Here is a 24,145-nt window from a genome sequence, read left to right as displayed (position 1 = left end):
ATCTAGGTGTTCACGTCTCCCCACTTGACTACTCAGCTCTTCTCTTCCTGTGCCCGTTTCTCCCTAGTAGTGATTTCAGTGATAATGGTCCCCTCCAGTCATCGTGACCAGAGGCCAAGACCATCGATTCGTTTCCATTGTGAATGGGTGGGCTTCGTTCTTTCTCATGGTCATTAAATATCTCACCAACCTTGACTGTATATATTGAGATTTCAGTGGGGACTGAGTGATAAGTTAGCAATTATCCACTTACTCGTATGTTGTTGAGCATCCACTGCATGTCAGGTATAAAGCTTTTCCTAGAGTAGGAAAGATGGGCCAGACTGAGTCTTTGCCCTGCAGGAGGGCACCGGCCAGACGTGGATGTGGGAATGTAAAGAAGGACAGTGCAGAGTGCTGCCCGGTCATGGGCAGGCTTCGGGAACTCGGAGAGCGTGTGAGGCCAGGCCCCACTCCACGCTGACCCGCATTAGCTCATTCAGTCTTCTTAAGGGCGTGGTGGGATGGCTGCCGGTATTATCACATTACAGAGACAGAAAAGACAGATTGACAGAGGAAAGCTTGACACTTCTGTGTGCACACGGAGGCCTTCATAGAAAGGCGAGACCTGAAGAAGCCAATAGGCCTGGGAACTTACGTATCCTTTAGCAGAGTGATGAACATGGAGATGCGACAAGACAAAGGAAAAAGAAAATTGAGCCTGGGTTGTAAATTGGGGGAAAGTGACCAGGAGAAATATATGAGAGAAACTAACGGAAGAGATGGGTTGTTTTGGTAGGTTTGTCTGAAGACCCATCGCTATGCTGACTTGCTGTCTTTTTCATGGCCATAAAACTCCTCCTCTGGAGGTCCTCATTTCTCTGAAGTTTCTCCTTCCCTCAGACAAGGAAAACTCCTGCAAGTGTGCGTTGGTTCCCATTTGACCCCAGCTCACAGTGACCCTGGTACCAAGCTGGCATGTGTGGGGGTGGCCTGTTCTGAGGTCCTTCACCTGGCTTCTGAGACCCTTGGCTTTCTCCCTACCACGACCTTGAGGATGCCAGAAGGGCAGCCCAGACAATGACTAATGCCCTGGGTGTGCCCCAGCTCTCCCCGGTGGGAGAAGCCACGCTCCTCCGGTGGCGTCGGGGCCTTTCCCAAGGTCACCACCGCCCCCGCCGCCGGCGGGGCAGGCACTTTCTGCCTCTCAGCTATTCCTTCGCAGCCAGGTTTACAAGAGGGAAGTAAATAAACTTTGTCGGGCCTCTTAGTGTTCTCTTTGTCCTGAAAACCCACGGCCTGGGCAGAGCACGTGACTTGGCACGTCCTCCGCGGTGGAGCTCAGACGGCCGCGCCGGGCAGCGGCTGTCTTTCCGCTCCGGTGCCGGTGCCGGCATCACTGTATTTTTAGACCCGCCCGACGTCGCCAAGGCAAGTGGTGTGTGGAAATGCAGGGCCGGCTTGCTGGCCTGAGCAGCAGAAGCGGCTTGCCCGAAGCTATCAGCAGCATATGCCGCAGGCCCTCGTTTGCCGACGAGGACGGGGAGGGGGTGGCAGGGCTTTGTTTTGGCTTCCTTTTGGAACGGTTTATAGCACTTCATGCTGTCTGTGCTCCAGGATGTGTCGAAACACAGGACTGGCTCTCTGAACTAGCTTCGTGAGGTGTCTGAGGCAAGATCGCAAGCTTTGAAAAATGAACACCACTGAAGTTTATCTTGAAACTGCAAAGACAATATTTACATTTTTATAGACACAACAGAATAATTAATCAAAACACTATAGATTTGGAATCGTGATCATTTGGATTGACTTTCCCCTCTCTGCGCTCTGTATGAAAGAGGGTTTGTTGTGTAAATTAAAATATTACAAAATCCTGTCGAGGTGTCTTGATACCTTAACAGAACATCCTGTTTGGGCGTACAGACGACAGCCATGAACACAGCCTTTTTCCTGCTGGTTTCTTACCACCCCTAACAACAAAATCACTGTTATCTCTGCCCCCCTCCCCTCTCCCCATCCAGCCCAGCCCAGCCCCCGCCCGGAGGCTGTAATGACTGCTTCACTTGTTTTCCTTGGTCTGTGCTTTCTCCTGCTGGTTCATTCTCTGTCCATCTGCAGGAATGATGTGTGTGTGTGTTAAGCTGCTCAGTCGTGTCTGACTCTTTGCGGCCCGATGGACTGTAGCCGGCCAGGTTCCTCTGTCCTTGGGATTTTCCAGGCAAGAATACTGGAGTGGATTGCCATTCCCTTCTCCAAGGGATCTTCCCGACCCAGGGGTTGAACCTGGGTCTCCTGCACTTGCAGGTGGATTCTTTACATCTGAACCACCAGGGAAGCCCCTGAAAGTAATAGTGTAAGGGTGAAAGTTTGATCGATTTAGGAAAATATAATGAGTACTTCAGGAGAACCATTTCTCTAATGTCTGTTGTTAGTTATTTGACAATATCTATTGTTAATTATTCATCCTCCTCCTCATTACAACACCCAACCAAGGACCACTTTGTTAGGTTAGTTCACCAATTTATTTAGGATTAACAGAACTTCATTTCTTTGAAAACAATAGTTAATTCTGGCCTTTCACAGATTGATTCAGATGAAGCTTTCCTTTAATTAATCCAAATTGTGATGATGTAGATTACATGTAAATCTATGCATATTGTATATCTTGCTTCATGTTCTAAGGAATTAATAGAAATTCAATATCATTTAAGTTGAGCTTTGAATTGTATTTAATGGGGGTAGAAATGGATTTTTAGAGATGTTTTCACTTGGCACAGTTCAAAGCTTTCAGAGACAGAACTTGCAGTTTTTATGGGCTCATATTAAGAACAAGCAAACAGATTGAGTATTCTCAGAGATACATTCAAGATCTAGAAGTCTTAAACAGTATATAAATCACTAACCAAACAAGAACATTCTTTAAACTTTTTAGCGTCTATGTACTAGAACTAAAAGCTTGCCCTATCCTAGATCCATGAGATTAATAGGTATCTTTTAAATATTAACTACATTGTTGACAAGAGCATTTTATTATAAAGCATGTAAAAATAATAGTAGTAACAAATATTTTTGATTCTTTACTGCATGTAACTACTTGTCATGTATGTTATCAATCCTTCCTATAAACTTATTTGAAGGACAGTGCTTTCTGGTTTAGAAAACTGTGTTCTATCAGAGTCACACAGTTAGTAATATCTCAAAACACATGCAACGTAATTCACTTCATGTTGAAAATTCTGATTGCCTCAGTTTTACTTCAGAGAGTGGAGGAACTACCCAATTCTGAGACGATTCTTCATTACCACCGAACATTTCCATTCTGGAATCGAAGTGTGCCACATATGCAAACTAGGTAATATAATTAGCTAAGAAACAGGAAGTTCCAAGAAATTCTGAAACAGGCTGAGAGTTGCGCACTTTGGAACACTGAAGCGCGGGCAGACATAAAGGCTGTGGTGACTGCCGTAAGGAAGTTCACTTGGAAGCTCTGTCTGTATGGTCACAACTCTCCAGGCAGCCGGGACCCCCTCCATGAAGTACCAGTCTGTTGCTCCTGCGTTTCCGCAGGGACTGAGACTCCAAAGTCGAGTGGTTGTGATAGAGTAAACCAGGGCCGGAAGCAGCAGGCCTCAGGGTGAGCGGTCACCCCACCGGTGTGACCCACCTTCTCTCTCTTGCAGTCCCCCTGGTATCGTTAGGAGTCACTTTAGGGGCTCCAAAGAGCTCCGGTACCCAGAGCTCTCAGTCTCAGAGCAGAAAAGAAATCAGCAAGAGGCAAAGTGACAGATAAGAAGTGATTTCTTAGAATAGGTTAGTTGTGAGGTTTATAAGCAGACAAGTGAGAAATGCAGTACCCTGGAACTTACTGGGCTACAGTTTCATAATCAAAGGAGAAGTGGGGAGGGGGAGAAGAGCTTCTTTGCTTTTCTCGAATAGATGTCATGCTTCCATCATCAGTTCCTCCTCCAGGTTGAGCAGGCGAATATTCTTGTCTCTGCATGGTCAAGCTAGGTCCACAAATTATTGTTTTTTTGTGTGTACAGAATGTGTCCTATGGGTCACTAACTTCCTGAGCTCACTGGGCAGGATGTGAGGTGACAAACACCTAAGTTTAAGTAACTATAAATGGTGAATACTCAGGGCACTCTGATTCCAAAAGCTGTGTTTCTCTACGGTACTATGCTTTATAATTTGTCGTGCTCCACTTTCCCCGGACCACCTCTTATTGACATTTACACCCCGCTTGCCACAGAACCACCTCATGATGGTGCAGTAAATGAGGTGCATGCAAATGTAAACAGTGAGGCTCCTCTGTTATCTAGTAACTCTGGTCGGACAGGGAAGGCAAAGGTGTGTCTCAAAGCCTTCCCTCTTACTACCCACAGTCAAATCGATCAGTACTTTCCTGCCCTGTGCCCCGAGGAGCTGGAATCCAACCACAGAATGCCTCCTCACACCGTCAGCCCAGCAGCCGTGCCCCACGAGGCACATCGGCGTGTGAGGTGAAAGTCTGCCCTTGTGTTCTTGCCTTCAAAACCCAGTTACTCACACCAAAATGCAAACTTCCTTGTCCTGTTTAACTGCAGTGGCTCCTCTCGTCAATATTCCATCTTCCCATCCTCTTTCCTCTTAAAGATTCCAGTTGATTTATCTATCTATATCTATATATTGGCCAGGTGGGCTTGTCGAGAAAAATCATTCTTTACTTTCTTATGAAGTTTCTGTAGTTTCATTGTAATTTCCCCAGTATGTTGTGCTACACTTTTCATCATTTACACATGTAGGAATTTGTTTTTGTGTTTTAGCCTTTGGAAAATGATGAATTTGTTTAGTGGATCAGTAATTATCCCACTCAAAAATGATCATTAGAATTCCTTTTTATTCGATTACTATATGTCACCAAATCCACTATTTATTTATCACCAGCTGCATCCATTAATTCAGACTTACTGACCCTTGACTAAGAGACCAGTATAACTTTTCATTTTAAATCTAAGAACAAGTATTCACAGAAAGTAGTAAGTCTTAAAAATATCTTATTTTAAATCTCAGTCTATACAAACCTTTTCTTGTTTGGCTTTGCTTGTCACTTTTATTACCTTAAGACTATTTTCCAATAGAGTCACAATCTAAATAGAAGCCTACTTTTTTGTTAGGAAACTGGGGGAACTGTTAGCAGCTTCTCAGGGATCACTGCGGTTCAAGCATCTTCTTGGCAGGAAGTAAGAGGCAGTTTTTGTGGATGTGAATGCCTTTTTATGTCTTTGTCCATTTGGTATAAACTCCTGTGTGTGACCCATCTGGGAACTTGCTCAAGAGGAGTGTTTCTAGAACTGTGAGTGCTCCCATTTCTAAATGGATAAGCTGGTCAGAAAAAGAGCTCCCGGAATATATTAAGCTTGTGTGTGGTGTAAATACCAAGCTTGTGTTGGTAGAAGTTCGGCATCATTGAATCCAAAGTCATCTGGTGAGGCTTCGTTTCAAAGATAACTCAGGACCACAGCCTGGGAGGCTGCCCAGCGTGCTGGGGCTGAAATTAGAAGCGTGGAGAAGAGAGAAACTTACCGTGCGCCAGCCTGCCGTGTTCACAGTCTAAGTGTGCCTTACTCTTTTCCTTTTCTCCTGGGACCTGCAGTTTACCGTGGCTTCTGGGCGGTCCTGATGCTGCTGGGGGTGGTCGCCGTGGTGACTGCAAGCTTTCTGATCATCTGCGCAGCACCCTTCACCAGCCACCTTCTCTACAAAGCCGGGGGAGGCGCCTACATCGCCGCAGGTACGTCCAGTGTGAAGGCTGTGATTTCCAGCTGTGGAATACGTCCTTGTATTTTCCCGTTCTGGTTTCAGAGGTGAGACTTCTAGGAGTTAGTAATATGTTAATATGCACACACAGTATTTCCTGAGTGCTGCCTAGGTGGCACACACTTTTCCAGGGACTTTGTGTTTTCCATTTGCTCATTGTTCCCACGTTCTGTGAGTGAAGACAATAGACAGGAAAGCTCTGCCGTAAGAGCCTTTTAATCCCCCTTGTCCTGTTAAATTTCCACCCGTAAAACAGGAGTCACGACACGTCTGTCTATAACATCTGGATGTATGTGAAGCCTCTTGTGTGTGCCTAAGAAGATAGCCCGTTACGATATTACAAACCCTCATGATTTATTTATCTCAGGTGAAAATCAATTTTTTCTATAACATCATCATTCCATTTTCATAATTGTGGTTCATATGCGTTATCTAAGCACCTTCTCTGTAAAACCTGCATTTATTTTAGTCAGCTTTCCAACTAGTCCTTCTAAGTCCCACTGAAATGATCATAGTACAAATAGAAAAATAACTGAATAGGTGAGTTTTGTGAATTTTAAGACTTTTTCTCTTCATCAGGAATTAAAATTCAGAGCACTAACCTGAAAACATAAGCACAATATCTTTTTGTAAACATAAGAATTCTAGGAATTTAGACAAACTTCAGCCTAAGACCCAGCTGTGGAGGAGGAAATGGCAACCCACTCCAGCATTCTTGCCTGGGCAATCCCATGGACAGAGGAGCCTGGTGGACTACAGTCCACAGGGTCAGAGTCAGACACGACTGAGCACTAACAAGACCCAACTGGGCCTGCCTTTGCTATGTTGCAGGGTCACATGAGAAGGTCCAGGTGCCTCACCTGAGACTGTAGTGACCATGAAGGACGGGACAGGCTGAGCGGCTCAGCAGCCTTTGTAGTTGCTGCAAAGATATCTCATGTTGCTGCCCAGAATCACTTAACCAATGGTCAGTTAACAAAATGGCTTCTTTAAGCACTATTTTTGTATAAAAATTATCCTTAATTTTGCAGAGGGAATAAGAAGAGTGATCTCTGCTCAAAGAGCTTAAAAACCCCACAAAACAACAACAGCAAATGAAACCAAAGCCCACCCTGGGGATAGGGGCCCTATCTAACCTATTCTGTCTTTCTTTTCATTTCTTATTTCAACTGTTCTCTTCACTGAGTCTTCAGGGAGTCTTTATCAAGGACCCAGATTTACCCATCTGAGCTCATGAATTTAAAAATAACTTTAAATATTTGAAATATAGTTCACATACCACAAAATGTACATTTTTAAATGTGTCATGCAGTGTTTTGAGTACATTTCCAGAGCTGGACAAAGATCAGCACTATCTGAGTCCAGGATATTTTTTTTTCTTATCATATTACAAAGAAACCTCATCCTCCCCTCCCCTTCTGTCCCCTCCAGCTCTGGAAACCACCAGTCCATTATCTGTCCCTGTGAGTTTCCTCTTCCAGACATTTCCTGTCTGTGGAATCACACTGTGTTTGGCTTCTTTGACTTAGATCTCATGACTGATAATCTATCTACACTTCATAATTCCATTAGACCAAATCTCTTATTCAAATCCTAAAAGCTGATGCTATGAAAGTGCTGCACTCAATATGCCAGCAAATTTGGAAAACTTAGCAGTGGCTACAGGACTGGAAAAGGTCAGTTTTCATTGCAATCCCAAAGAAGGGCAATGCTAAAGAATGTTCGAACTACCACACAATTGCACTCATCTCACATACTAGTAAAGTAATGCTCAAAGTTCTCCAAGCCAGACTTCTACAGTGCGTGAACCATGAACTTCCAGATGTTCAAGCTGGATTTAGAAAAGGCAGAGGAACCAGAGATCAAATTGCCAACATCCATTGAATCATCGAAAAAGCAAGAGAACTCCAGAAAAACATCTACTTCTGCTTTATTGATTATGCCAAAGCCTTTGACTGTGTGGATCACAACAAACTGTGGAAAATTCTTCAAGAGATGGGAATACCAGACCACCTTATCTGCCTTCTGAGAAATCTGTATGCAGGTCAAGAAGAAGCAGATAGAACCAGACATGGAACAACAGACTGGTTGCAAATTGGGAAAGAAGTACGTCAAGGCTGTATATTGTCACCCTGCTTATTTAATTTATATGCAGAGTACGTTATGTGAAATGCTGGGGTGGATGAAGCACAAGCTGGAATCAAGATTGCTGGGAGAAATATCAATAACCTCGGATGTGCAGATGACACCACCCTTATGGCTGAAAGTGAAGAAGAACTAAAGAGCCTCTTGATGAAAGTGAAAGAGGAGAGTGAAAAAGTTGGCGTAAAACTCAACATTCAAAAAACTAAGATCATGGCATCTGGTCCCATTACTTCATGGGAAATAGATGGGGACACAATGGAAACAGTGAGAGACTTTATTTTCTTGGGCTCCAAAATCACTGCAGATGGTGACTGCAGCCATGAAATTAAAAGATTGGAAGAAAGGAAGAAAGGCTATGACCAACCTAGACAGCATATTAAAAAGTGGAGACATTTCTTTGCTGACAAAGGTCTGTCTATTCAAAGCTGTGGTTTTTCCAGTAGTCATGTATGGATGTGAAAGTTGGACTATTAAAGAAAGCTGAGCACTGAAGAATTAATGCTTTTTGACTGGAGAAGACTCTCGAGAGTCCCTTGGACAGCAAGAAGATCCAACCAGTCCATCCTAAAGGAAATCAGTCCTGAATATTCATTGGAAGGACTGATGCTGAAGCTGAAATTCCAATACTTTGGCCATCTGATGCGAAGAACTGACTCATTGGAAAAGACCCTGATGCTGGGAAAGATTGAAGGCAGGAAGAGAAGGGGACGACAGAAGATGAGATGGTTGGATGGCATCACTGATTCAATGGACATGAGTTTGAGCAAGCTCTGGGAGTTGGTGGTGTACAGGGCAGCCTGGCGTGCTGCAGTCCGTGGGGTCGCAAAGAGTCAGACACGACTGAGTGACTGAACTGAACTGGAATCCCTTATGTGCCTTAAAACTGAGCATCTTCTTCACCAAATATATTTTCTCACCCATATCACACTCTACTCTCACTTCATTCAAAGGTCTAGTTATGGTGTATATTTTCCCATGATCTTCCCAGAAATAATCTCCCTCTACTAAAATGTAAAACCTTTCTTTCTACTAAAACCTTTCTTCTTCTTTGCTTTTCCATCTTTTTAAACCTTTCTCTATAAAGGGAATATGTACTAACAGTAGTCCAGTACTTACATTATGGGCAACATGATTGTTTTAAACTCAGAGATACTGTGATCCTGGGTTTTGTCTTATTAGAGAATTATGCGTTTGTGTGTATGCAGTGCTCTTGAAAAAATTGTTGGTCATTTTTTTTTTCCATTTTATAATTTGTTTGAGAAAATTGTGTATCTAAAGAATTAATTTGGCTAAGGACTCTGAAGAAAGGTGAAGCATCTGATTCAAACCCATTCAGTGGGTTTTCCCTCTCCAGTGGGTCTCTGGCTGCCTTGGGTATGGGGCTGAGGTCCTCTTGGCTCAGGACTTCATGCGAAAGGGAGGAGTCAATGTGTTCCAGGGATACGGTCCTGAAAGCCACTCAACTAGACAGTTATAAGAAAACTTCAAATCTGACTTTTAATTTCCTTCACAGACCAATTATTTACTGTTTGTGTATGGCCGTTTATTTCCTAAGAACACAAGGAGGTATTCCATTGGATGAGAGTTTTTAAATTACTATTTTTTTTTATCAGTTTGGACAGTAAAAGTGATGGCCTCAGGAATACCTGAAACTTACTGTCTAGTAGCAATTTCCACCATGAGACACATCTTTTAAAGCAATTATGGGGCTTTAATAAATCATCCATAAGCCGGAGTGTTATTGAGAGACAAATTTTACAAATCTTTCAGTTGTCTATTATTTCCACCCCCAGATTTCTTAATAGGCAATTAATACTCTCCAACTGGAAATGGAAACTTACAGACTATCCTATAGGGACATTAGGAAAATATGCTCTGGTCCCTAGGTTTTGGGGGCAGCCAGGATTTTTCTGTGCTGTATTTAACATGGAACCATGCATGTAGTCATTTACTGAGTTAAACTGGATCGAATTTATCGAGCTTTCCGTAGTTAGAGGTCACGTTTTCAAAACGAAGAGTTCTCATTCCAGGGGGCAAGTATTCCAAAACCTCTCATTTTCAGGGCGTGCTGGTCACTCCAGACCTCGCTGTCTCCCCATGCCAACTCTCCGTGCTGGGCCTGGCAGTCGGGAACAGGTGTCGCCCGGGCCCGCAGTTGCCGTAGCTACTTTATGCACACCACAAACAAGACACTCTCTCTTTATTTGGACCGACGGCCTTGAGAGGGCGGAACCACATTCCGACTGGCCTCGCTGGTGTGTGCACAGGACTCTGGCGTCAGCACGCAGGCCGCTCGGGCGCATCCCACGCACGCACGGCCGGGGCGTGCTGACGTCACAGCTGTCAGTGTGAGCGAGCATGGAGTCCGCGGTCTTCCTTACGCTCTGTCAGCAGCTCGGGCAGAGTCTGAAGGCCCTGTGTCGCCACTTCCCGCTCTGGGCCAGATGCCTCCTCCAGCCGGGCCGTGTGTTCCCCACGGAAGTTCAGTTCCGGACCAAGTGCGAGGTGATCGTCAGGACGTGGCAGCCCCCAAGTATGTTTAAGTGAGTCTCTGCCACACCACTCCAAGGCCTGAAGAGTGGCTGAGTTTCTTCCAATGTGAACTCCATGGGACTCAGCTATGGAGGGCTGACTCAGGGCTTCTCCGCACCCTGTGATACCCGATATGATAGGAAAGATGTCAGAAGGCGTGGCATTAAAAAACATTTGAATTATGTGGAGAAAATCATTGTGTGGCTGAATGTTCCTCACGCCCGGCAAAGCAACGTCAATGCAGGAATTGCTGTGGATGAGTAAGATCCCTGAGTGTACCGGAAATAATGAGGACAGGGTTTGGCATGTTCTGGGACACTGACATTGTGTGATAATCCATCACAGCTAAAAATGGTATTTTATCAGCTTATCAGGGTATAAAGAAGGCTGAGCGCCAAAGAATTGATTGTTTTTAATTGTGGTGCTGGAGAAGACTCTTGAGAGTCCCTTAGAAAGCAACGAGATAAAACCAGTCAATCCTAAAGGAAATCAATCCTGAATATTCATTAGAAGGACTGATGCTGAAGCTGAAGCTCCAATACCTTGGCCACCCGATGTGAAGAGCCACCTCATTTAGATAAGACCCCGATGCTGGGAAAGACTGAGGGCAGGAGGAGAAGAGGGCAGCAGAGGATGAAATGGTTGGACGGCATCATCGACTCAATGGACACAAGTTTGAGCAAACTCTGGGAGATGGTGAAGGACAGGGAAGCCTGTTGTGTTGCAGTCCGGGGGCTCACAAAGAGTCGGACATGACTCAGTGACTGAACAACAGGGTAGAGAGATTTCTCTTCTATAATTGAAATCAACTTTTCTTGAATGACAACCTGGGATTATATTTTTTTCTGCTGGGTGTAGAGCTCCACATAGTCTCAGCTGGGTCGAGAGGGCTGGGAAACTTCTGAATCTTGGCTAAATGCCTTGTTAGCATCTCACGTTGGTGAGACTGCTCACTCGTCTTGTGGTCAGAGGAACATCGAAGCCCGCACTCCATCCAGCCCCAGGGTATGCTAGCCAAAGGAATGCCTTGGCAGTGCAGTGAGTCCTTTGGAAGGTGATGGAAGCCAAGCTGTGCCCTGACTCCTGCCCCATTCAGTGACCGCAGGGCACATCCTTTCCTTGTCCACACAGCTGTTTCACACGCTGCCGTGGCTCACGAGGGACGTGAGTGGGGTGAGACACCCCGAGCATGTCCTTCTAGTCTGGAGGACAGTGCTTTCTAAGAGGGTCGGGATGGGAGCCCCTAAAAACATGGGTTAGGGGGGTAAGTGGATGTGAAGGGAACATGACATTCTTCTTCAAGACGGTAAAACTGACTCAGAAGCACATCGGATTTGTGGTGTGTTTTCTTAATTCATTTAAAAGATCAGTGGAATTTGTAGTAGTTCATGGCAAACCACGCTCATTTCTAGAGAAAACACAGATGCGATGGATGCATACTGCAGGAGACGTTTTTTACCCTAATGCTGGAAAAAGTAGTTCTTAGAATCCCAGGGACGTTTGTCGGATATTCACTCTCCTTTGGCTGAGACCAAACATATGGCTCACAGGAGGCTTGGGGGTCATGCCTTGCTTCTCACATCTTCCTCCAGATAAAGCCAAATGGTCAGAGCAGAGCAGAGTATGGAGGAAACAGATCAAGAGCAGGAGGGATCAGGGAAGAACTGCTGATGGCCTGGAGGCAGCGTCCTCCACTTACAGGCGCACACACCTCTCTGAGCGCCCCTGCCCTCTCCAGTCCCTGTAGTGAGAGGCTCAGACTATAAATAGCTGCTGACCCCAGGGGAGCTGAGGGGACCCCCCCCCCCGCCAGGGGAGCTGAGGGGACCTCCCTGTGAGGGAAACTGGCCTGGAGGGCCTGCAAGGGCTTGCCGGGTGGCTTTGCTAAAGCTTCTGTCTTCTTAGCAGGCAAGAAGTGGACTTTCAGAGAAAATCAAAAGCATAGCTTCTCAGTATGGAACCAAATATACACCAAAGTACAGGACTTGAGCATTTTATTCAGGGCTCTGGTCTGTTGGAGGTGGGCGGTGGAGGAAAATAGTGATGAATAATAACTAGCCATTGCTGGTATGTCAGGCAGATGTACTGTTGAAGGAGAATTAGTGTCTTGGATTTTCCGGAAATGCAGAATGGCTGCTCAGCTTTTCCTTGTGCTCAGTCCAGAGTCTCAGGTGTACAGATGACTCATGTTTCTAAGAGTACCTGTTTTTGTACACTTGCCTTGCATCTTCAGTTGTCACATTTGGGGATTTGTCTAGGAAAATCATCGTGTTGGATTCTGATACTATTCTCATGTGGAATTTTAATATCCTCAATCTGACTTTTTTTTTCCCCATAAATATCAAGTACCAGAGTAAGTCAACCTTGGCGGGTATTAAATAGGGAAGAGCTTAGAATAGTTATTATTTACAAAAGTACTTTAAAGTCATACTACTTTTCTTTCTCAGATGCTTCTTTGAAAGTTTCTTTTTTCTCCACATTGCTTCTCAGCTGAGATTTGTGGCATAGACTGTTAGAATCAGACTTGCCCTGTCTTGGTTTTGAATGGGAGTCAACGTGGTAGACACAGGCGCACCTCGAAGAGATGAGGGTTTGCTTCCAGACCCTTCTCTGCTATAATCCATTAGTGTGCAATACCATTATGTCTAAAAAAATGTACTGACCTTAATTAAAATATACTTTACTGCCGCAAATTGCTAAACATCATCTGAGACTTGACCAGGTCATAATCTTCTTGTAAGAGGAACAGCAGAGATCAGCAATGCCAGATCACCCTGACAAGTGTAACAATAGTGAAAACGGTTGAAATAGCGTGAGGATGGCCGTGATGTGACGCAGAAATGCAAAGTGAGCAAATAGTGTGTAGAAAAATGGCGCTGACAGACTTGCTCGGTGCAGGGTTGCCACAGACCTTCACTTTACTAAAAAATGCAATATCTGAGATGCACAATAAAGTGAAGGGCAGTGAAACAAGGTCTGCCTGTATGTGACAGTAAAGCAAAGGGACAAGTCCCCAGAGGAGGAATGCAAAAAGGACACATCACAGTCAGTTTAACCTCTGAGCCAGATGATGACTATAGAGGGGAGGAGGGCGAGAGGGGGAGAGAGGAGTCACCCCCGCCCCCACCACCCCAGCCTTGGCTGGTTGCACCATCCTTGCTGGGGACCATCTGGACTGTGGTTGACTTCTGCCCAGGTGAATCGAGGATGTGAGAGGCCCGCTCAGTAATAGCTTTGGTGGAACTTTTTTGAAAAAAGCTTCAGTTTAAAACATGGATAAATAAATGCTCCCCACCCCCTTTTAAAAAATGTATCTGAGCTGAGAACTAGAGTAACAGGCCTGACAAATGAATGCATTGAATAGTTAACCTCCACACTGAGGAGTCTTAAACATGTCAGGTGACAAGACTTTCTGGCCTACAAATAGGATCTCTGGTTTGGAGTGAATTTTGCCAAGGTGGACGGGCAGAGTGTGTTTCCATCTGCTTCATTTTCCTTTTCCAAAGTACGTGTATCATTAACATCTACTGTTTACTCCGTACTGTGAGGGGTTTAATTTGTTTGTGAATATTCTGTTTCATTCCACACCCTTGCCCCAAACTGTCACTTGCTGGAAAAATAGCTAGTAGTGAGTGGACAGGGCATATTGCTTTCTTCATTAGATTATGTTACCTGTTTTCTGAGGCCTTTTTTCCCCTTCACATACACTTTCTTATGTAGAAGAGAGGCACATGAGGTATAGATTTATCTGAATGATCAGATCGACATGGGCTGGATTTTCCTAGGAAGAATCTCTGCTTCCTATGACTAAGGGGCTGCTGTGGAGGGGAGGGAGGCTTGCTTGACTGGACAGTGGAAACAGAAAACGTCCTTAATAGGAATAAGCTCCAGTCTGGATTCACCTGATGCTCTTTCTGAAATGATCCCTAGACGGGGTCTGTGAGCTGACGGGCGCCACCTGGCGGACGATTCCAGCAAGGCACGGGCAGACCCGTGAAGTCTCAGAAAGGAGAATCCACGGGCAACCTGCTTCTCGTGCCTCTTGGCCCGTCCTGAAACAGTCCCGTCACGTGAGAAGCTCTGATGCTTCAGAAGGTTTCAGAGGATGATATTTCTAGCCACAGCAAGAGCGCATGCCAAAGCTCAGTGTTGGCTATGTGCTCGTCCTGTCTGGGCCATCTTGCTCCTGGAGTGCTTTCCTCTGTTCATTTCCCTTATTGCTCTCTTTGGTGGGCACTTGCATCATCTCTGTTTTACCAGTGATGAATCGGAGACACAGAGGCGTTAGAAACATGCTCAGTGCTACTCAGCTAGGAAAGTTTAAACTTTCTAAATGGTGATCCTGAATCAGGGTGGACGGACTGCAGCCCTGTGCCCTTCAACCACCGAGTACTTCCCGAAACTCAGTTATCGCAGTAGACCCTTCCTTGGGCTTAGATGAAACTGCTTCTCAGATCAAACCCCTCACTACTTGTGAGTAGATATGGATACGCCTGCACAATCATTCTCTATCTATCATCGATAATTGTTTCATAAGAGAGTACAGAGTATTGAGACTTCCCTGGTGGTCTAGTGGTTGAGACTCTGCTTCCAATGCAGGAGATGTGGGTTCAATCCCTAGTTGGAGAACTAAGATCCTGCATGCCAAGGGGAATGGCCAAAAAGTTAAAAAAAAAAGAGAGAGAGAGAGAAAACAGAGTATTGAATATAAAGGATGTTTATCAGAAATTATCATGCCAATCTACAAAAGTAGTAAGTATTTGAAAAATCTGATCGATAATACCCAATACATAGATTTCATTGATTAAATAAAGACATGAGACCAGAAAAATGACCTTTGTACAAAAAAAAAATGCTCTCCAGGTTGAATTTGTGACATTTGTGATAGAAACTATGCATACTCATAAGCCTGAATGACTCCTCACCACACAGCCAGTAAGAAACCCACCTTGTTGTTGATATGCTGTAATTATTTTTCCATTTATTTGTTTTATTATGGTCACAAAGCTTCATGGGCTTTGGGACCATATTTTGATTATGCCTCCAGTAAGATATTTTATGAATTTTTGTTAGACTTCAAAAAATAGAAATTATAAAATTCAATTGGAGATAAATTGTGCTTTCAAAATGTATGACCTAATTTAAATATAACTTCATTTTAAAAAATTATTACCTGAATATTGGCAATACTTTCTATTCCTGCTAAAATCACTGTGGCAAGTGGGTTTGAAATATAATTCACTTGTCTCTCAAGACAGCTATTACTTATGTTTTTATGAATTTCTTTTTGTAGTTAAGGTTTTTCCATAGTATTAGTGCTGACCCACAGGAGACTCTTCACTTGGTGGGTGGACCAAATCAATAATTGTTGCTGTTCAGTCACTAAATTGTGTCTGGCTCTTTGTGACCCAATGGACTGCTGCACGCCAGGCTTCCCTGTCTTTTCACTATGTCTCGGAGTTTAGTAAAACTCATGTCCATTGAGTAGGTGATGCCATCCAACTCTCTCATTCTCTGTTGCCCCCTTCTCCTCCTGCCCTCAATCGTTTCCAGCATCAGGGTCCTTCCCAAGTGTTGGCTCTTTGCATCAGGTGGCCAGAGTATCGGAGCTTCAGCTTCTGCATCAGTCCTTCCGATGAGTATTCTGGGTTGATTTCATTTAGGATTGACTGGTTTTTTCTCCTTTCAGTCCAAGGGACTCTCAAGAATCTTCTCCAGCACCAGTTTGAAAGCATCAGTTCTTCATTGCTCGGTCTTCTTTATGGTCCACCTCTCACATCCATACATTATTGATCCAATCATCAATAATGTTGCTGTTCATCAGCAGTCACAATATCCCACCAATAGGAGATGCATCTCTCTGGGTGTGAAGACACATCCTCTCCTCCCACCCCACCACATTCACTTTCCAGCACAGGTAGCCACACACTTCCACCACATTTTTTTTTGCTCATTCATTTTGTTTCTTGTTTTGATATATTTTCAAACGTACAGAGAAATGGTAAGCCCCTTCACCCAGAGACTCCCTTCACATTTTGCTAATTTTCCCAACAATGTCTATTAAAGAAAGCAAAAGAATCAAGTCCTGGAACATGCTCTGTGTTTAGATGTTTCAGTTGAGTATCCATCAAACCAGAATAAATCCTGCTTTGACCTTCATGAGCTGGGCTCTTTCGAAGAGTACAGGCCTGTGGTTTTCTGGGACATTCCTGAGTTGGTTTGTCTGATGCTTCCTCAGTACTGGGTTTGGGTTCTTCCCTTTCCACTGCAGTATCACAGCCGCTGCTTTGTGTTCTCACTGAATCTCTTGCGGTGGTATGTAGCGTCAGTCTGTCCTGTCCCTGGTTTTACCAGCCTTGATCCCTTGAGTAAAGTGGGATTTGCCAGGTTTCTTCAGTGTAAAGTTGCTGTTTTTTCTTTACGACTAATACGTGTTTTATGGGAAGAGACTCTGAGCTGGTGTAAATATTTATTTCCCATCTAAATTTCATCCACTAGTTTTAGTATCCATTTTTGTTTCTTGCCTGAATTAATTCTGACTTAAATGATCGCCTAGCAGTGATTTCTGATTCAGCTCTTCCTTCTGTATTTGTAAGTCAGCATTCTGAATGAAAGGCATTCCCTTCTCCCTACTTATTTATTCACTTGCTTATTTATATCTCTGTGGGCTCTTGGATCCCTCTTTTGTTTGATGAGATGTAAAGGGCTTCTATCATTATTTGTTTAATAGTCAAATGTTCTTAGAACTGGCTAGGAGAAGCCCCAAGATTTGTTTTCTGAATGTCCACACTATTCTCTGAGCACACTTGTACTTTTTTAGTATAACATGATGTTCCAGATTCGTCTTGTACTTTCTGTCCCAGCCTGGACTCAACTGTTTCTCAGAGATGCCCTGAATCTCTTGTTTAGAAGCCAAGATCTGGATGCCTGGTGTGCTCCATGGAATTGGGGTGGGGTTGCTCCCAGACTTTCACAGGGAACAGCCAGTAAGTGTATTTAGGTACATACACGCACAAAGGTGTGTGAACACATTTGCCTTCATATTCATTCATTTATCCATCTATCTAAAACCATAAACTCACACCAACACATTCAATTCTAAAAAAGCACCATAGAGTTCATTCTAGCTTTCCCCCTTTTCAAATCTGTGACTCCCTTTTCAGGAGTAAAGAACTTGACTCCAGTTTGCCTCAATATATGTACGTGTATGATCAGTCCCACTGTAAGCATAGTCTCCTGACTCTTCTTTTGGCTACTTACTTCATGCAGCCCCCATCATAAATTTTTGCTGCCATATTAGCTAATCTGTTGGCCTTTTGTGTAAATATTGATAGTTTCCCCATGTTTGTTAGTTCATTTTCCTTCTGTTTGTCTGTCTGCACACACACACACACACACACACACACACACACACACACACACACACTGGCGATGTAATGGGTTATGAAGAGTAGGAAAGCACTGTTTTACCCCAGGGGTATAATCATAAGCTGATCTGTTATGAAGTAAATGGACTATGTCTCCAACCAGTGAACAAGACTGTATTGATAGAAACCACTGTTATTCGTTGCTTTCAGGATGTAATTGCTCTTCAAAGAACAGCAATAATTAAATGTAACTTAATTCTTCCTTATTGTGGATCATCTGCATGATGTTCTACAATACATTTTAATAATTTTATTTATTTGTTTATTTATTATTCTTGGCTGTGCTGGGTCTTCACTGCTGCCTGGACTTTTTCTCTAGTTGCGGCAAGTGGGAGCTACTCTCTAGTAACGTGCGAGAGCTTCTCATTGCTAGTGTCCTCTCTGGTTGCAGAGCACGGGCTCTAGGGCACACGGGCTTCAGTAGTTGCAGCTCCCAGGCTCTGAAGCACAGGCTCAACAGCTGTGGCGCACAGGCTGTGTTCCTCCGCAGCGTGTGGAAACTGCCTGGACCAGGATTGAACCCATGTCCCCTGCATTGGCAGGTGGGTTCTTTACCACTGAGCCACCTGGGAGGCCCCTACAATGCTTTAAAAAATATAGTCTAAATTCAGTAAGAGTTTTACAATTCTTGAAGAAAAGATGTATAAAGCTATTAGTTTTTCACCAAGGAAATTTTTAAAAATAAAAATACCTGAAAGCAAAAGAGATTCACATGATGCAAGGAAGATTAAAAATATGTATATATATTAACAAATAATAAAAAATGTTCGCAATGTGTTTGCAAAGGGTATGCAGATGACCAAGCCAAACCTTTACATTAGCAGAGCACACTGTCGGTGTATTTGCTGAAAAAAAATGCATTGAGATGCTCAGAGTTGCTAGACAGCACATGGCCTCACCGTATTGCTGTCACAATCTGAGGCATGGTTCTGCGAGAAGCTTGCTGGCCGGATCCGGCTTCACTGTTTCTTTGTGATCCAGTTGTCGTGCAGTGATTAGACGGCTCTGTTCTGCGCTGCGACGTGTACACTCACATTCAGAAGGCAGAGTGAAGGATGGTTCTTGTTAGTGAAGCCATTGTGTTGACTCTTCACAACTCTGTAGCTTGTATTACAATCAGGGTAAAGTTTCGGCTCTGATGACATACTTTGACATAACGTGTGGTCCCTTCTTCTCAAGATTCTTTATGAAATTCATGACCCAGGAGGGCGAGGACACTTAAATGCTTTAGGAACATGGTTAACTCCACAAGAGCGATGGATGGCTAGGCTTGTAACCCACGTTAAATGGTCTCTTCTCTCCATGTTTTTCGGCCTCTGCTCCTAATCCAGGGTGGTGCCTACCTTCCAGACAGACTAGCAATTAGAATGTGGAGCTTTTATACCCGATGGTTCAGTTCATTCATTCAGAGTACAGTAGGTCCTTAACAAGTTTGGATTAAACTTCTGGACAAATAACAAGTGACCTCAGGTATATTTTTGTTGTTGTTCAGTCACTAAGCTGTGTCTAACTCTTTGCAATCCCATGAGCTGCAGCATGTCATGATTCCCTGTCCTTCACCGTCTCCCAGAGCTTGCTCAAACTCATGTCCTTTGAGTCAGTGATGCCATCCAACCATCTCATCCTCTGCCACCCGCTTCTCCTCTTGCCCTTAATCTTTCCCAGCATGAGGGTCTTTTACAGTGAGCCGGCTCTTCACATCATGTGGGCAAAGGATCGGAGCTTCAGCTTCAGCATCAGCCCTTCCAGTGAATATTCAGGACTGATTTCCTGTAGGATTGACTGGTTTGATCTCGTTGCAGTCCAAGGGACTCTCGAGGGTCTTTTCCAGCACCATGATTCGAAAGCATCAATTCTTAGCACACAGCCTTCTTTATGGCCCAGCTCTCAATATCCATACATGACTACTGGAAGTATATTTTGCTTTGGGACAAATTCATATATGGGGACCTGTCACTCATTCAATGGTAAAGCAACTTAGCAGACTCTCCAGACTGCAGCTAAGTGCAGCGGTACCACCTCCTTCTGCTCTCACGGTCACAGCCAGGTGGAAAAGCATGTGCTTAGTAGTAGTCTCAGATTTCCACATTCATAAAGCTCAACTGCCATATTATTTGATAAAGTCAAGTGTCCAACACTATGCTACTTCTCTGCCCTTGTAATCCCAACAGTATTTTTGAGTAGGTGGATTGCAGTTTTATATTGAAATGGTTGGTAAATTATGTTGCCTTCTGTTTAGTAGTTTCCCTCCCTCCCTCCTTTCTTTCTTTCTTCCTCTCTTTTATTTAATAAGGCTCTTGATCGCGAATCCACAGAAAGTTTGTTAAAGAGTCACGTATGTTCTTTTATATTAGTTCAGTGCTCCCATCTCTGTTTTTTTCTGGTACTTACTTAGCTTCTGTTTTCACTGTCACATTTAACTACAGCACCAGTTAGCTGTAGTTATAACTGTTATATTGTTATACCAATAGTCTAAAGACTTTGAACTAAAAATCAGCTAGGAAAGCTACCAGCTGAGTTTGCATAAACTTGAAACTGGGGGTTCAGAGTACCTGTTTCATGAGTATGTTGTACATGTTGAAAGAAATAACATATAACAATGCTCATCACAAACAAGACATACAATAAAGACAGATAAATGTTGGAAAGTAAATTCTGCTAGGCAGGGCTTCCCTGGTGGCTCAGATGGTAAAGAGTCTGCCAACATTTCAGGAGACCTGGGTTCAATCCCTGGAAGATTCCCTGGAGAAGGGAATGGCAACCCACTCCAGTTTTCTTGCCTGGAGAATCCCATGGACAGAGGGATTCTTGCCTGGCGGGCTCCAGTCCACGGGGTCCCACAGAGTCAGACACGACTTTCACAATAGCACAAGGGATCTTTGACTCTTAGGTTCACAAGCACCTGATATAGCCCCTGGCACACAGCAAGCGCTCAGTCAGTACAGGTCAGCCACTGTCCTCCTCCTTCTGCAGCTCTCGCCCTCAATGCCCTGAACGTTGAAGATAAGTGATGTACCTAGGAAGCATGCAATAGCAGGTCTGACACAAAGTAGGTGATTTAGCTAGAATTGGATTCAGACAGCGTTATCATCAGGTGTATGACTGGTCTGCTAGCACTCTCAGGCAGACATCTTCAAAAGGCTAAAGGTGTCTTGTTCTGTCCCCTCAGGCGTCCTGTTTTCCCTGGTGATGATGCTGTATGTCATCTGGGTCCAGGCGGTGGCTGACATGGAAAGCTACAGACACGTGAAAATGAGATACTGCTCAGAATTCAGCCCCTCTGTGCTGTACGGCTGGTCCTTTTTCCTGGCCCCGGCGGGGATTTTTTTCTCCCTGCTGGCTGGATTACTGTTTCTGCTTGTTGGACGGCACATTCAGATACATCACTAGTCAGACTGCTGCCTTCAGTGTCTCCTTGAATGATTTTAAAACAGAGCTTTTTTTTTTTTTTTTTTCATTTTGTCTCCATGATCCTGGCATAGAGTGAATTGATGTAACTTGTTACTTGCTATTTGAATTAGTCATTGTGATTTTCTCTCATAGGAGTGTCCTAGAATCTCTCCACGTGCTTCAGTCCTGTCTAAGTGCCCTCAGGAACCTAGTTTGCAGGTAACATGGGCCTCATCCCTTTCACCATACTTGTTGGAGTTTGCAGGTAACAAAGGCCTGAAAGTGCAAAATACTATCACCAGGGGCAAATCATGATTTGATTTAAGCCTCCTTCACATTCACTTCTGCTGCTCTTAAGAAAAATTCTTAGGAGAGTAATTACTTCTCTCTGTACGTAAATATCCACATACACAGGTACCAGCTCCTGTGAGCAGATTATTCACCACTTAAAAATAGATCAAAGTTGCTCCCTTAGCAGGAGCCACACAAACTCATCAGTTAGAATGGGCCCCCACAAAACCAACCTGTATTTAATTCTGCTTTCTTAAGCAAAATTAAGTTTGGTTATGTTAAGTTATTCACTTAATTGTGCATGCTTATATAAATCTTAAGCTATATTTAAAAGAAGCAAATCTCTATACCAAATCACCGATAATGCAGATTGGATTTTTGTGAACTGAAAGTGGCTTAGTTGTATATGGAATATGGTTGAAAGTATGTAAAAACCAAGCGCCTGTGCTTTGTACATAATTCTATTTGATATTTTAAAATTTCCAGCTAAAAATTATATTGCTAATCTGTCCAGCATGTGAAGATTTACTGATGACATGTGTTTTTAATATGCACTCACTATAAATGTCCAAAATGCTTCCAGATGAGGGTGATAATAGTCTTGCTTTATTAAAGACTATGAAATATTAACTTTCCCCAAGATCTTATGGGTTGTATGTAGCTCTTCTCATCATTTGATGCCCTTCACTGTTGACCCTCCCTGTCTTCAGCTTTACAGCAAGTACATTAGCATTTACAGATCTGCTATTTGCTTTAACCTCTTGGAGGAAAACTTGGCTGGGTGGGGCGGGGGGGCATGTAGGAATGATTATATTCACTAGAGTAGACATTTTGCATATCAAAGATGTTTGTTTGGCACTAGTTTTGATGCAAATCACATCCATCTGAGAAGCCTAGGTCCAATCTGCATTCTGGAAACCCCCTGACAGAGGACTCGCCTAGTGAAGGCCGCCCTGCGTGGTGTGCGGACTGACGTGTTCCAGACACAGCGTTTCTCTCTGCAGCGGCTGCGGACACCAAGGGCTTGAGCCGGAGGCGGACGAAAGGGTGGCCCCTTAGAAGCTGAGCCTGGTGGGGGCAGAGACGCTGTCCCCAGGTGCCTCATCCCCAGTCCCAAGATTGTCTCTTCTGTGCACACCTTGGGCTTTTCCTTTAAACCTGGTTTACTGGGAGGGTGCTCTGGGGAAAAAAATGAAGGTCTGAGGTGTGTGCAGATCACAGGGCGTTTTAGGGGTTACCTACCAACCGGACTTTCCTGTTAAAAAAGAAAAAAAAAGAAAAGACTTCAGGGCCTTAACTGGTTTCTCAGACGGTTTCAATTTTGTCATAAACATTTTCCTGGTACTTTCCTTTGTGTTCTTCTGTTTCATTTTTTATATTGCTTCATTTATTTTTTTGTTTTTGGCCTGATTATTACAAAAATAATTATGGGTTCTGTTATGCGTGTTGACTGTGATATTAAGTTGTGGCATGCTATTAAATTTTCCAGATGATGCTAGATGTATTTGATTAACTCATGGCATCTGTAAAAACAATTCCTTTTGGTAGAACTTTGGAATGGAGCCTTTTTCTAGTGTATTATACGTCATTCGAATTTCATGTGCAAGCTGTTTTTTTTTTTTTTTTTTTTAGTAAAGGTTTGAATATTTGTAGTTTTCAGATGGTTAGTCTTACTTTCTAATATTTGTGTGACTACCATATATTTATCTTAAGGTAACTGGCTGAATATCTGATGTACGTGACACTTTTACACAGATCCACACTTTGGAAGTAATAGTTGTAATGCATTGATCACATTAATTCAAGCATATTGCCTGATCTATTTCAGCAACAATCCATGGAGGAAAGGTGAGTTGTACTTATCATGTCAGCAAGTAAAATACACTTAAAAATAACTGAGATATATTCTTGTAACAGTCTTACATCTGATTTGGGATAGTATGCTTTGTTTTATTTCTCTATTTAGTGTATTAATTTATTTCCAAATCTTTCAAAGTTTTACAAATCTTTTTACAAATCTTTTTAAGAGGATTGACTTTGCGTCTTGAAATTTCAGTTCAGTAAGTAAGATAGCTTTTTGGTGACACTTGTAGAAAGAGTGAGGTAAGAGGAAAGTGAGGTGTGACCTTGGACTCTGGTGGAGACTGTGTTCTCTCCTTCTCCTCTTTGCCCAAGCAGTTTAGTTCAGTTCTGCGACAGGGAACATAGGAAACTGCTGGAAAAACCCTACAAAGATGCTGAATGAAGATGTTTAATTTGGGGTTGAAGGTATGCTGTCAGCTAATTCTGTTAAGTGTACTGTTAGTGGACACTGACTGCTTTTATGACTAATCTATGAAATGTATTTACTGAATTTGAAGATTAAATCCACTTATAAGATTATATTTATATGATGGAAGAGGTGTCAGTGCTTGGTAATTATTGATTATCAACTTGGGTGTGTGTGTGTGTGTTACGTTTATAAGTTTGTTTTTGTGGAGTTTTTCTTTTTTTTACTACTTTCTCTCCACTTGACCTGACTACTAGCACAATTGGCAGACCATCTCAAGGCTGCTGGGAATAGGGGCCACATCATATGCTTA

At 43.4% G+C, this 24,145-nt stretch overlaps 1 protein-coding gene across 2 annotated transcripts in view; it reads left to right on the top strand.

Moving 5' to 3' along the window:
* The window catches only part of TMEM182 (transmembrane protein 182), a 47,233-nt gene extending 24,170 nt beyond the window's left edge, over positions 1 to 23,063 (top strand). The window contains exons 4-5 of one of the 2 annotated variants that reach the window (XM_043918494.1): positions 5,615 to 5,752; positions 21,052 to 23,063. In XM_043918494.1, the coding sequence (XP_043774429.1) occupies positions 5,615 to 5,752; positions 21,052 to 21,272 (359 nt within the window). In that variant the 3' untranslated portion in view covers positions 21,273 to 23,063. The remainder of the gene's footprint in view (positions 1 to 5,614; positions 5,753 to 21,051) is intronic. The other variant, XM_043918495.1, reaches the window with a different exon arrangement.
* The last annotated feature ends 1,082 nt before the right edge of the window (positions 23,064 to 24,145 follow it).

This window comes from Cervus elaphus, chromosome 11 (assembly GCF_910594005.1).
Source record: "Cervus elaphus chromosome 11, mCerEla1.1, whole genome shotgun sequence".
NCBI classification, from domain to species: Eukaryota; Metazoa; Chordata; class Mammalia; order Artiodactyla; family Cervidae; genus Cervus; species Cervus elaphus.
The sequence above is the reverse complement of the archived record's forward strand: the minus strand, read 5'-3'. Positions and strand labels throughout refer to the sequence as shown.